The sequence below is a fragment of the Platichthys flesus genome, chromosome 3, assembly GCF_949316205.1.
Source record: "Platichthys flesus chromosome 3, fPlaFle2.1, whole genome shotgun sequence".
NCBI lineage: Eukaryota > Metazoa > Chordata > Actinopteri > Pleuronectiformes > Pleuronectidae > Platichthys > Platichthys flesus.
Genome location: NC_084947.1, coordinates 26570659 through 26584366, shown reverse-complemented (window position 1 = coordinate 26584366; position 13708 = coordinate 26570659). Strand labels below are relative to the sequence as shown.

At 40.4% G+C, this 13708-nt stretch overlaps 1 protein-coding gene across 1 annotated transcript; it reads left to right on the top strand.

Moving 5' to 3' along the window:
- The first annotated feature begins 4140 nt into the window (after nt 1-4140).
- LOC133934287 (Golgi-associated plant pathogenesis-related protein 1-like) lies at nt 4141-10882 on the top strand. Its single transcript, XM_062381160.1, has 6 exons — nt 4141-4207; nt 5869-5895; nt 6071-6274; nt 6658-6735; nt 6984-7133; nt 10849-10882. The coding sequence occupies exons 1-6, from the start codon at nt 4141-4143 to the stop codon at nt 10854-10856; spliced, it is 534 nt and encodes a 177-aa protein (XP_062237144.1). The 3' UTR covers nt 10857-10882.
- Nucleotides 10883-13708: the final 2826 nt, after the last annotated feature.

The window sequence follows — 13708 nt, the reverse complement described above, 5'->3', positions numbered from 1 at the left end:
TGAGCTGAATTTTTTGTTAAAAAAGGTCATAAAGATATCGCTATTTAGGGATCGAGGAATACTGGGTTCGGTGGAGGTGTGACTCTCTGTCAGCCTGGCTACAGTGCTGAAGAGAAACCTGGGGTTGTTTTTGTTTTCTTCTATTGTCCTGTCTGTGCACTCTCATACACAGACAGGATCTTGCCTATCCTTAGTTCATGCTTTATCAGCAAGCTGTTGACTACAGCTTTGCACAATTAACTTAGAAATATTGCATATAGCAATAATATAAGTTCAGGTAACCTTTGGCTAAAGTCGATTTCCAAATTTCACACAGAGCCCTACAAACGAACTTGCAAGGTTGAATGAAATGAGTTGTTTTTGGACCCAACCATCTCGAAAAATTCTTCCAGGTACGATCAGGGATGTACAAGGGTTGGCTGGTCTTCCTGGCTATCAACCTCCTCGCTGAAACCTGGTTGGGAGTGGGACATTTCACTCGAGTTCTCTAACCCTGTGTCATCTCATCTGCAGATGCATCGCATAGAAAACCAATAGGGTGTCGGAATGATATATGCTTATACTTCTCCTCCAACCACAATCAAATTTACTCTATCCTGATGGCGCGATTTATCTGGATAGTTTTTTTTGCGTGTGTTTTTGAACTATGATAAACTGGAAGGAAAACAAGCCAAAATGAAAAAGGAGTAAGAAGGCTATTTCTTTTAATGTAAGGAGTAGAAGTAAAAAGTCGTCTGAAAAATAAATACACAAATTTCTACTTAAGTAAGGTAACAAAGCATTTGTACTTCGTTACTTGACACCTCTGGTGAGCTGGAGAGTGGATTCTGGAGACACAAGGAAGAAGACTGTCAGAAAAAACGATGTATGCAGGTGCGTGGGGGCCATCTTCTCATTCCTGGCAGCTGTGCGTACAAACGCTGCCCGAGCCTCCCTCCAGATGTTATTGCAGTGTTGCAGGTGAGCCTGGACGGAAGGGACAGCCAGGTCCTCCTCCTGGGAGGGAACATGACGGTGAAAGGTGTCATACCTGTGTCAGAGCTGGTCAACGAGTTGTGCGCATATTCCACTGTGTACAGTCTATAAACAAAACATCAACATGTTTGTCTTATTTGCTGTCAGGGCACAATGATGAGACAACCCAGGTCTCTTCATCACAGTTGGTTTTACATTGGCACTATTTGAGACAGGGTGGTTTATCATTACATTTAATATCCATCAAAGTTAATTGTCTCTGTTTTGCCAATTAAAAAATATGTTTGTGTATCAGCCTGTGTTTTACACATTTACAGTGAAAAGAGTAGTTCAAGATGCAGCAGTAAAGGTGTTATCATTTTGGGTGAACTATTTCAGGGTAACAGCATTTAAGACAGGATGTAAAAAAACTGCAATGTGTTCTGTGTAATTACAGAGAGCGAGGCCAGTGGGGTTAACTCACACAACTATCATTACTTTACAGGCATGAACAATGTTATATATTCAACAGTTACCTCTAGGCTTCAACATCTTTACATCCCTTAAATCATGGGAATGCACTGAGAGGTTCATCTTTGAACAAAAGAGACACATATATATTTGCATATCTATAGGTGACATTGGAAGGAATCTCTCAGAGACATGTCCAAACCAGTCCCTGTCAGTCTCCAGTATATGCAAACAAGGTCTCAGACTGATGCAATAAAATGCAGCTTGTTTAAATAACAACTGAACAAGTTGGTCTTATAATGTAGTGTGGTGAGACATATTGCTGGTGCATCTGTCTTTAGGCCGCAGAAAGTAATTGCATCATTGGCCAACAACAAATAAAGTTAGTGTTCTTTAAGGTAGCATTATCTAGATCAGACATTGGCAAAGTAAGGCCGTTGGTCTTTTTAATCTGGCCCGCAAAACTTGTTCAAATAGTTATTAAAATTTTTTTAGTAGCACTTAGATGACACTTACTTGTAGCACTTTGTAGTTTTACTTAATTGTTCAGGAAATTGCACTTTCTTGCATTCAACACCGAGGGTTTGTACCCTCTGGGTTATTGAAAGAATATGCAAATTGGGCCAGATATCTGAAAAGAAAGAAATGGGAAAATGTGACACATCCTGAAATTCTACCATGTCAATCTTAGCAGATATTTTGGATTTCTAAAATTTGAAATTATATTTTATATTTACAAAGCACATATGGAATTTCAGTTGTAGATGTCTTTAATCATCTTTATTACTTGTCAAATTTTTCAAATTTTACATTACATTTCATTTAGCTGATGCTGTTATCCAAACCAACTTACAATACGTGCATTCCACCATGAATGGACAAACCCAGAACAAAAATAATCAAGCAAGTACAATTTTATTCAAAAAAGCCATATTACAAAGTGCTATATGTAAGTGCCATATACGTGCTACCTGGCTACAACTTTTTCTAAGATTTTAGACATGAAGGGAAGATTAGATATTGGTCTGTAATTGGCTCAAACCTCTGGGTCTAGGGTGGGTTTTTTGAGAAGGGGTTTGATTATAGCTATTTTAAAGGATTGTGGTATCAATTAGGGGCGGAATTTCTTTTAGGAAAGTAAGTAATTTTGTAGGAATGGGATCTAAGATACAGGTTGTTGGTTTAGAACCTGAGATTATTTTGGTAAACTGAGAGCAGGTGATCAGAGAGAAGCTGCCTAAATAATGGAAAGGATTCTCAGCCGTTTCTGAGATCTCTGTTGTTGGGAGGGTATTAGTACCAATTGAGGGCAGGAGATAGTGTATTTTATTTCTAATAGTTAGAATTTTATCATTGAAAAAGGTTATAAAGATAATGCTATTTAGGGATCGAGGAATACTGGGTTTGGTTGAGGTCTGTCAGCCTGGCTACAGTGCTGAAGAGAAAACTTTTTTGTTTTTTTGTTTTCTTCTATTAGTTTAGGCAGCTAATAGAAGCTAATAAAAAGCTCTTGCTTTTTTAAAGAATTTGTTGTTTATATCGACGGATAATACGGGTTTAAATGTATTTGAAATTATTTCCATAAATTTAGCTACAGCACTATCAGGTAGACATCTAGAAAATTAGTTTTTTATTAGTGCCATATATTCAGTTATTGAAAAATCAAAGGTTGTCAAATTATGCTCTGATGGAACTGGATTGTGCGGAAGTACTGTTAAATGTTCAATTCTGACACCGTACGATAATACAAGGTCAAGTGTATGGTTACAACAATTAGTAGGTTGGTGTACACACTGACTGAAACCAATTGAGTCTAGTATCGAAATAAATGATACGCTGAGGCTATCTTTATTATTGTCAACATGAATATTAAAGTCACCAACAATAATAATTTTATTGGTCTTTAGGACTATGTTTGATAACAACTCAGGGAATTCCGGTAAAAAATCGGTATAAGCCCCTGGAGTACGGTAAACTACAGCAATTTGATTGGCTGTTGGTGTTTCCTGGATTGGCGTGGGAGACTAAGAACAAGACATTCAAATGAGTTAAAGCTGAGTTTAGGTTTAGGATTAATTGATAGACTGGAGTTAAAAATAGCAGCAACTCCACCTCCTCGCCCAATTTCTCTAGGAACCTGTGAATTTATACACAGGTTCCTGGTTCCTTATACACGGGTTGTGTGACTGATCAAGAGGGGGCGCAGAGAAGTGTTTAGCACTGCAGCTCTGCTTCCTGGTCCCAACTCTGGGTTGTCATGTAAGAGACTTAGTAATATTCTAAGTTAAGAGAGCTGCTCCATCCCAAGTGGGATGAACGCCGTCTCTCCTAACAAGACCAGGTTTTCTACAAAAAGTTTGGCAATTATCTACAAAGCCCACACCGTTTAAAGGACACCACTTTGACAGCCAGCGGTTAAAAGATAACATGCGGCTAAACACATCATCACCTGTTGTGTTAGGGAGAATTGAGTTCAGCCTTTGGCCTGGCCCCCCACAATATTTTCTGTTTCTCATGTGGTCCCATGGAAAAAAATAATTGCCCACCCCTGCACTAGAAGGTAGACCAGACAGGAGTGAGTTACAATAGTGATATGACCAGAGCCTGGACCAGGACCTTCGCCTTCTGACTGAGAAGGGGACATGTTCTCCTGATGTTGTGCAACATGTCGCTACAGGAACGGGTTGTTGCAGTAATATTCACAGTAAGAGAAAGATGACTGATGAGTGTTACACCCAGGCTCCTAGCAGTCTGGGTGGGGGCTACCATGGAGTTGTCAAAGGTAATAATCAGTTCATGGGTGGGAAAGCCTTTCCCTGGAGGGAAAAATAGTTCGGTCTTGTCAAGTTTGATTTTTAAGTGGTGTGCAGTCATCCAATGAGACAAGTCAGTCAGACAGGCAGACTTTCTAACTTTGAAAAAGTACATTTTGTTCATAAGGATTGATTATCTCTAAATAGGTACGAGGGACAATTATGTACATGAAATACTTTCATACTTGACTTCAGTAAAAAATCTGTGGATTTCTTCCACAATAGTGTGTAATCGTTTCTCACTCCTTTTGTAAACAAAATGTTGAGCTGAATGAAATAGTGACCATATAAAACTTATCTGACTTAACAATAACAATGTTCTTTACAGCAATGTTCATTTGTATGTAGTTTAAGAGCCAATGTTGTGTCTCGTCGTTTGTGCTTTGGCCAATCAGCTGGTCTTGATGAAGAGAATGAAGACGTTACCTTGAGCATCGCGTCAGGCCCTGCTGCTGTAGAGGAATCTTCACCTGGTGTCACAGATGCATCACAATGACAGCAGCTGAAGCAGGGCAGTCCAGATGTCTGTTCCTCCCACCGTCACCCAGACTTTTCGTCGATGCCCATGTGAGCCTTGAAGCTCCTCAACGGGGCTACTGACTCCCAAGGTGATGTCACCTCATGGATCCCACCTATATACTCTAAATGGTTGTCTGTTCTATACATATACTGGCAATAATCAGAGCCATCCTTGGAGGAACTTGCTGTGCTAACACTGGTTGTAATCCTCTTTTTCTCCTTCACACCCACCCAGTGCCTTGCAGCCTGGTCAAGACCAGAAAAGGATCAACAGGAGTCTGTTTCCAGAGTCAGTCTTCAGTTTGTCAGTGTTTGATTTAGGCCTCAGCTTGGTAAAACCACCAGCAACTGTGCAATTGCTGTCAGATGGCAGGAAGGAAACTGTACTGCACTGGAGGAGACTTTTCCACAACCTGTGCGATAGAAACCGATACCCCCTCAAGGCTTCACTCATCTATTTTCTGTTTATACGTTTTCTTTGTCAGCAGCTCTTCAGTTGCTTCATTTATCCCTTTTATATTATGGATCTATGGTGGTAACCAAATTTGAGCAGTAAAACAGGTATTATCTGTGAATCTGTGAAATATGAACACATTTTCCATCTTTTAATTAAAATATATAATTTTGAAAGTACACAGGAACCAAAAAAGCCAAACACAAAGTTAGAAAAATCCTGAATTACACTAATGTGTCTGTGGAATCCTGAATTAGAGAGACAACCACTCTGTATCAATCAAGAGTGGTGGCTATTCAGCAAACAGCCACACTGTGCGCTGTGAGTCATGAAAAAGGTTAAGTGGCTGCAGGGAAGTACCAGCAGGAAAGGGCTGGGGTCTGTCTCCTCCTCCATACAGTCAAGAGGAAGGAGCGGTGAAATCTGTATTATAGAAACTGGCTTTGAGATAGCAGACAGCAGTGTGTACACAGGACATTCCCTCAGATCTTAGGAACACAACCTGACTCAGGTGAGTGCTAGAGATTAGTTTGTGAAAGATACAGTAGATTTATTTCAATCATCAGATCATTGTGCCTGAGCACCTGCTGAGTGCTCCTTCAGATTATTTGATTTTATCTTTTAACTCTGTCCTCATTTGTTCTGTTCTCCCTTCAGCCCTCACAACCACAGACATAATGGCAGGTTAGTGCTTCAGAACTATTAAGAAACAAAAACTTCATCACTGTCGAGATCTTTGTCATCACAGGTCATGAATAATCCTGTATGTACACAAGTGTGTGGACAGCCAGCCACAGTAATTGCTCATAGCAAGTTTATTTTTTCTGTGCACTGAAAGTCAATGCCTTCTTTTCTGCAGATGAAAGCTTTCAGAAGGAGTTCCTGGAGACTCACAATGTCTACAGGGCGATGCATGGTGCGCTGCCACTGACGCTCAGTAGCGACATGAATGATTCATCTCAGAAATGGGCCAATCACTTGCTGGAGCTCGGTGCCTTAAAACACAGCGATACAAAACATGGAGAGAACATCTACTACATGATGGGTTCCAAGACCGTGACAGGTGAGATACACAATCGCATTCATTGAAACATTTGAAATAAGGAATACCACTATTCTATACTGATCATTACAAAATAAATGAATACATCTAATAGCACACTCAGGGGATTTGGTGCTGCAGCCTCACTTACTGCAGTGAAAACAGCAGCTCCTGGGGGCTGAACTTAACAAGCTTTAAGACATACCTTACTCAGTTGTGTAACATAATGGGACTTCTTTAATTACTATGCTGTTACACTATGTTTAGCATTTACCACTACACCGTAATTTTCTCTTACAGCTACTTATGTTTGTTATAATGGCATTATTATCATTTTATTTTTCAATCACATCATTGTAGTTTGTTCATATAGTGTTCTTTATGTGTGCTTCTTTTCTCTTTAGGGAAAGGAGCTGTGGATGCGTGGTACAGTGAGATCAAAGACTACAACTGGAGCAGTCCTGGGTTCGGCATGAACACTGGTAAAACACATAACATCTGATGGGCTCCAAAGGGAGACAATGAATAAAGCCAGATTTGAAATATAGATCACTTTAAGATAATAACTTTTTTTTCTTTAATAATCTATTAAACTCAGTAGAAATGCAAAACATTTATATTGACCTTTACTTTTGAAATAGTAATCATTTTATAAAATATTGAGAAATTTCAGTTAGAAACAAATCACCAAACATTGGTCCTCACTTCACTGCTGTGCTTCTTCTTGCAGGGCATTTTACTCAGGTGGTTTGGAAAGACACCACTAAACTGGGCGTGGGTGTAGTCTCTAGTGGTGGCAATGTCTATGTGGTCGCCCAATATTCTCCACCTGGCAACATGAACATGTCGGGCTACTTCGAGAAAAACGTCCTTGAGAAAGGTGAGAAATCTCCAAATTATTTATCAGTCAAACCTAGACCACTGGTTATCACTCCATTACTTTAGTTTTAATGTCTGTCCAATAAATATTGTAATTTTCCTACACTACATGTATTTGACCACACTGTCATTTATTTTTACTTTGAAGATTCCAGTTTTAAATAAACTTTAATGTATTATTAAATGTTTTAATGTGTGATATATAATAGCATTCAAATACACCATTCATCTAATATATTTACTGTATATGCAAAGGTGTCCGTTTTTATTTACTTTAGGAATGGTAATCACAATGTGCTGCACAAACCTTTGATCTTTTACATATATATATTTATATTCTTGTCATTTTACTTGTAACTCATTATATTTAAACTGCCAATCTTTAAAGCTGCAGACACATTATGAGCCTGTTTTGGTTTGAAAAACCCACAGAGGGTTGCTGTAGCACTGGATTTGTAAAAGAATCAGGAAATCGTAGTTGTGGTTCTCAGCAGAAACTCATTGTACATCATAACAAACCAGTTATGTTGGATCCAAATCTTCTTGATGTGTGATGAACTGATCAAGAAAAGCTTGATGCAACAGCTATTAGAGGATTATCTCCTGCTCACAGTATGTAAGGTATACAAGGAAATATTTCTTCTCATGCAGCCACTTGTGGGTAATCCAACAGTCGCGTCTTTCTGGTACGGTGGCCCTGAGAGCTCAACGAACAGCAACTTAAGAAAACAAATGCAAGTTGACAAAACACATGCAAGTTGACAAAACACAAGCAAAGTGAGAAAACATCTTCATCAATTTCACAACACACCATACCAGGAGCGGGCGTTTCTGTGTGCGTGTGCGTGTGCGTGTGCGTGTGTGTGTGTGTGTGTTTGTGTGTGTGTAGCGGGCTGACCGGTCTCGGGTCTCAGGGCACCGACCCCGCCCACTCGCTCAGAAGAGGGGGCAAAATGTCTCTTCTGATAGTAAAGGTTTCAAACCCCTGCTCACTATGGACAATACATGGCCCCGCAGGGTCTTGCGTGTTAGCGCTGTTTATTCAGTTTAACAGGAGAAGACGGGATGTCTCTAGATCGGACTATCTTCAGAGCTCAGAGCTCACTGTGGGTCTCTCCGAGCGAGTGGGCGGGGTCGGAGCCCCGATGCGCTGGCCACACACACACACACACATACGCACACACACCCACGCCCGCTCCTGGTATTTCATGAGGGCCTGATACAATGATGATTTAAAAAATGAACGTGACGTTCAATCACGTTTATCGTTACGTTCACGTTAATATTATGAAAACTGATTCGTTAAGTTCAGCGTTCGCGAAACATATGCACAACACTGTACAGTACAGCCACTGCAGAGGGGCTGAAGAGCCGCGTTCGGCTCCAGAGCCAGGGGATGACAACCCCTGTGCGGAACCGAAATTGAAAGGTGTATTGGACGTTTTAGTGTCTCCTGTGGCAGCGGTGTCCATCCCCTTTAGCTGTCCTCTGGAAACACTTCCGTTGTGTTGTCGCCTCTATTTGCTGCGCGTTCGTTTATTTGCAGCGCGTGTGTCTATTTGCAGCGGGTGTGTCTATTTGCAGCGCGTTTCTGTAATGTGTTGTGTTGTGTTGATGTGAAATTGATGAAGATGTTTTCTTACTTTGCTTGTGTTTTGTCAACTTGCATGTGTTTTGTCAACTTGCATGTGTTTTCTTAAGTTGCTGTTCATTGAGCTCTCAGGGCCACCGTAGTCTGTTGATACTGCTAACAAATTAATTTGATGGGTAGTGGACAAGTAGGGAAAGGATCAGGCAGCCTCCCCAGTGGGGATTCTGAAAAGAGACAAAGGACACGTTGCACACTGCTATAGATGACCTAGACCATCCCTGCTGCTGCCTCTTAATTACATTACATTACATTTCATTTAGCTGACGCTTTTATCCAAAGCGACTTACAATAAGTGCATTCAAACCCGAGGGTACATACCAAGGACGACAAGAATCAAGAAAATACAATTTCTTCAAATAAAGCAAAACTACATAGTGCTATAAGTAAGTGCCATTTAAGTGCTAGTAAAGTGTTTTTTTTTTTTTTTTTTTTTTTTTTTTTTTTTTTTTTTCATTCAAGGTAAAGTCGGAAGAGGTATGTTTTTATTTTTCAGCGGAAGATGTGTAGACTTTCTGATGTCCGGATGTCAATGGGGAGCTCATTCCACCATTTAGGAGCCAGGACGGAAAACAGTCGTGTTTTTGATGATTGTTTAGCTCGCAGTGAGGGAGCAACGAGCTGATTGGCCGAAGCAGAGCGGAGTGAACGGGGTGGGGTGTAACGTTTGACCATGTCCTGGATGTAGACTGGACCGGATCCGTTCACAGCATGGTACGCAAGTACTAGTGTTTTGAACCGGATGCGAGCAGCCACTGGTAACCAGTGAAGGGAGCGGAGGAGAGGAGTAGTGTGAGTGAATTTAGGTTGGTTAAAAACCAGTCGAGCTGCTGCATTCTGGATGAGCTGCAAAGGTCGGATGGCAGTAGCAGGTAGACCTGCCAGGAGCGAGTTACAGTAATCTAGACGTGAGATGATCAAAGCCTGGACCAGCACCTGCACCGCCTTCTGAGTGAGAAGGGGGCGTATTCTCCTGATGTTGTACAGCATGAATCTACAGGACCGTGTTGTTGCAGAAATGTTGGCAGTAAGGGAGAGTTGGCTGTCGAGTGTTACGCCCAGGTTCCTAGCCGTCGGAGTGGGGGTTAACACAGAGTTGTCAAAGTTAATAGTCAGGTCGTGAATGGGAGAGTCTTTCCCTGGAAGGAAAAGAAGTTCAGTTTTGTCAAGGTTAATCTTCAGGTGGTGTTGAGACATCCACTGAGAGATGTCGGTCAGACAGGCAGTGATTCGTGCTGCTACCTGTGTTTCTGATCGGGGAAAAGACAGGATTAGTTGGGTGTCATCAGCATAGCTATGGTAGGAAAAGCCATGTGAGTTAATGACAGAGCCGAGGGAGTTGGTGTACAAAGAGAAGAGGAGAGGACCTAGGACAGAACCTTGAGGGACCCCAGTAGTGAGGGAACAAGGTTCAGACACAGACCCTCTCCAAGTTACCCTATAAGTGCGTTCATTGAGGTAGGAAGAGAGCAGGGAGAGAGCAGAGCCTGAGACACCGAGGTGTTAATAGTCCATGTTGTCAATGAAAAATGAAGGCTTGTCTTGTAATTTGTTTTGATTGAGAAAGCTTTTCGGTGTAATGTCTACGCTATTAGAGAGAATTTCAGTCAGGAATGACTTCTCATTGATTTAATACATATCAAATAAACACAATAAAAACAGGCCACCTCCAGATTGAGCTAAATTTACAGACAGTGTGAAGTTCCAAAATGTACCACCAGGTGGAAGCATAATATAACTAATCGTGTCCCCTTCTCTTCAGGTTGGAAACTTTAACAAAATGAGGGTGTTTCAGAAAAATCTGCATCTCGAAGAAAGATGTATGCTTCATGTTTATAGATAGTGACTACCATTCCCCCAGAAATATTTACATAAGGTTTCATAAAGTGAAGCTAAGAGACACGAAACCAGCCACACAGACCTTTCAGAATCAGTCTTTGATGTCATATTAGACTATGAAGAATCTCAGTGTTTCAGATTAACATAATGTTCAAGTACAAGTAGTAGACTACTGATGTATTATCAGTAAGAATAGGGACATAAATGCATGTACTCTGTGTCTATCCAGATGCCTGATCGGAGCAAAAGATGTTACCTGCTGGATTTCAATCATCAGGTAAATGCGAAGGTTATCATTATCTGTTCCGTATATGACCATGAAATATCTGACAAGGCTGAAATATATTGGCTGGACCCTCATCAGCCATTTTAGTGGCTGACATACAGCGCCCCCTGTGGCTTTCAGTGCTCACAGACAAGGTTCTAACCCACATAGGAAAATTGTTTAGGCTCATATGACCTGCACTGTAATCTGGCCCACATACCACGTGGAATGATGGCACTTGGACTGTCTTCTCCAATTTGCCAGATCTGGGCCACAAGTTAGCCATAGCAATACCTTTGTTAGCGAAAAGGTACCGAAGGTGGCACGAAAGTGTAGTATTTGGGCAAAATTCACCTTTACCACACTGGACATTTAAGGTTCACATCCAAGAGCACAAAAAAAAAGCCCCATTTGTTTTTTTGATATTTGGGACACATTTGCTATTTTACAAGTTGGCCACTTTAGGCCCACATCCATTTTGTCCAGACCACAAGAAGGACAGATATAACGCATCTTTGTCTGAAGAAGCCCACATATGAATGCTATTTAAGAATGTATCTGTTTCGACTCCAACTCACTAATAACACTTTCTTTATAAAGCGCAGATCATCTTCCACGTCTGCCATGTTTACACAGAAGACCAGAAGTAACTTACCAAACACAGGCTCCAGGTCCATAAAGGCTCATGGAAAGTCTTAAACACAATTATTTTCATTGTATTCAAAATTTGGTCTGTTTGTTTTTATTTTGAACATCATCGATAACTCAGGATGTGTGAAACTGTTTTGGACAATAAACATTCAATAATTGCACAAGATTCTCCTTTTCCTTGATCTCAACCTTTTCAACTGCTGACAGTGACTCAAAGGATGAACACATTTATTGTCTCAATGTCAATGTCAATTTCATGAGAATGAGGCTAGTAGGAGGCGTTCCCCCAGCGCCATCTTGCCGGTGCTGACTCCTCCTAGTTCCTGGACAACCAATCAATGGGCAAGGACGAGGAGCGAGTGACGACTCACAGCTGAGCGACGGCAGCAGAGCTTTAGATGCCTGGTTAGCTCAGGCTATGGCTAACCGGCTACTGGCTTCATGCTAAGTGCCGGTGCTAACGGCTAGCGCTGCCCAGCCGGAGGGTCACGATCTTTACCATGAACTGAGGTAAGTAGCCTTGAAACTATACAACAACAATACCTATTGCTTTATCTATCATCCTAATCATATGCTTACATTCCTCAAGTGGTTTTTAATATGTAATTGTTATAAAAGTTACCATTTATTTAATATGTCTAATGAACAGATTGAGGCAAGATAATGACAGAGTCGTGTGTTGGGTTGTGACTTGATTTTTTATTTGAATAAGTTAATATCAATAAGCTACATGTGTAAGTTGCATGTGATAGTAACTATGTTTCACAAATGTGCTGATACAGGCTGGTATAGCCACCATTACTATTGCCACCTCGTTTATTTAGCCTGTTATGGAATTTTAGAGTGAATTAGATGACTAGATATGATTATGATCTCCACACACCAGTGTTGTAAACAGTTCTCATATTAATTATATAATTATTTTTTCACACTGAGGGCAGTGGAGAGACCTGATGTGGACTGTTATCAACAGCTCTGTTGGAGATTATCCCCTTGAATATTACAGATGAGGTAGAAGGACATTTTATCTATTTGTACAATGTTTTATTTCTTTCAGTAATTTAATCCAAAGCGACTTAAAATATGTGCATTTAACCTTAAGGGTACAAACCCAGATCCCAGTTCATCGGTTCCATCCGACATCTATGGTGCTTCATAAACAACACAAAACATTCTTTAATAGCAAGTTTCTTCTTTTCATTAAATGAAGCACCGCAACACCTGATGTCCACAGCAGCAATATAGTGGGGATCGGCAGCTTCAGGCTGGTCAACATGAGGACGACTGCACCAGTTTTCATCTACACACATGTTTTCCTCCATTAACTAAAGTTGGCCTGCAACTGTTTAGAACTGGGTCATTGCTAAGTGTCATAGATAATAGAGTTAATTTCTGTATTAATTATGGTTGGTTAAATAAATGAACACTTATTAGAACAATGTTTATCTTTTGCTTTCTGATTTGATACACTTTAGATAAGAACCCAGTGTACAAACTTTGTATCCTTATTTTCTGTGGATATACAACTATGTATTTGAATATGCTTTTGGATTAAACTGTGCACTACCAAGAAAATGAATGTACAGTATGGAGTTCTTCCACATTAAAGGTATTGCATATATTATTTAATACATTATGTATTGTGTGCAATACATTGCTTTGATTGTTTTAAGTAATGAAAACAGGTCTGTACCTGGAGTCAGTGTTGAAGTGAAGAAATCAGTGTTCAGTCTGGTTGGAACCTGAAATTAATTTTTAAAGAATTTGTTCTTTATATCTACGGATAATACGGGTTTAAATGTAATTGGGGGAGAGCGTGGCCTAGGGGATAGAGCGGGTGCTCTGCAACAAGAAGGTTGCCGGTTCGAATCCCACTCTATCCCATCTGCATGCCTAAGTGTCCTTGGCAAGATACTGAACCCCTAGATGGCCCCTCATAAAATGATGAGTGTTCTAAAAAATGTAAGTCGCTTTGGATAAAAGCGTCAGCTAAATGACATGTAATGTAATGTAATGTAATTGGAATTATTTCCTTAAATTTAGCTACAGCACTATCAGGTAGACATCTAGAAAATTTGTTTTTTATTATTGGCATATAGTCAGTTATTGAAAAATCGAAGGTTATTAAATTATGGTCTGATAGAGCTGGATTGCACGGAAGTACTGTTAAATG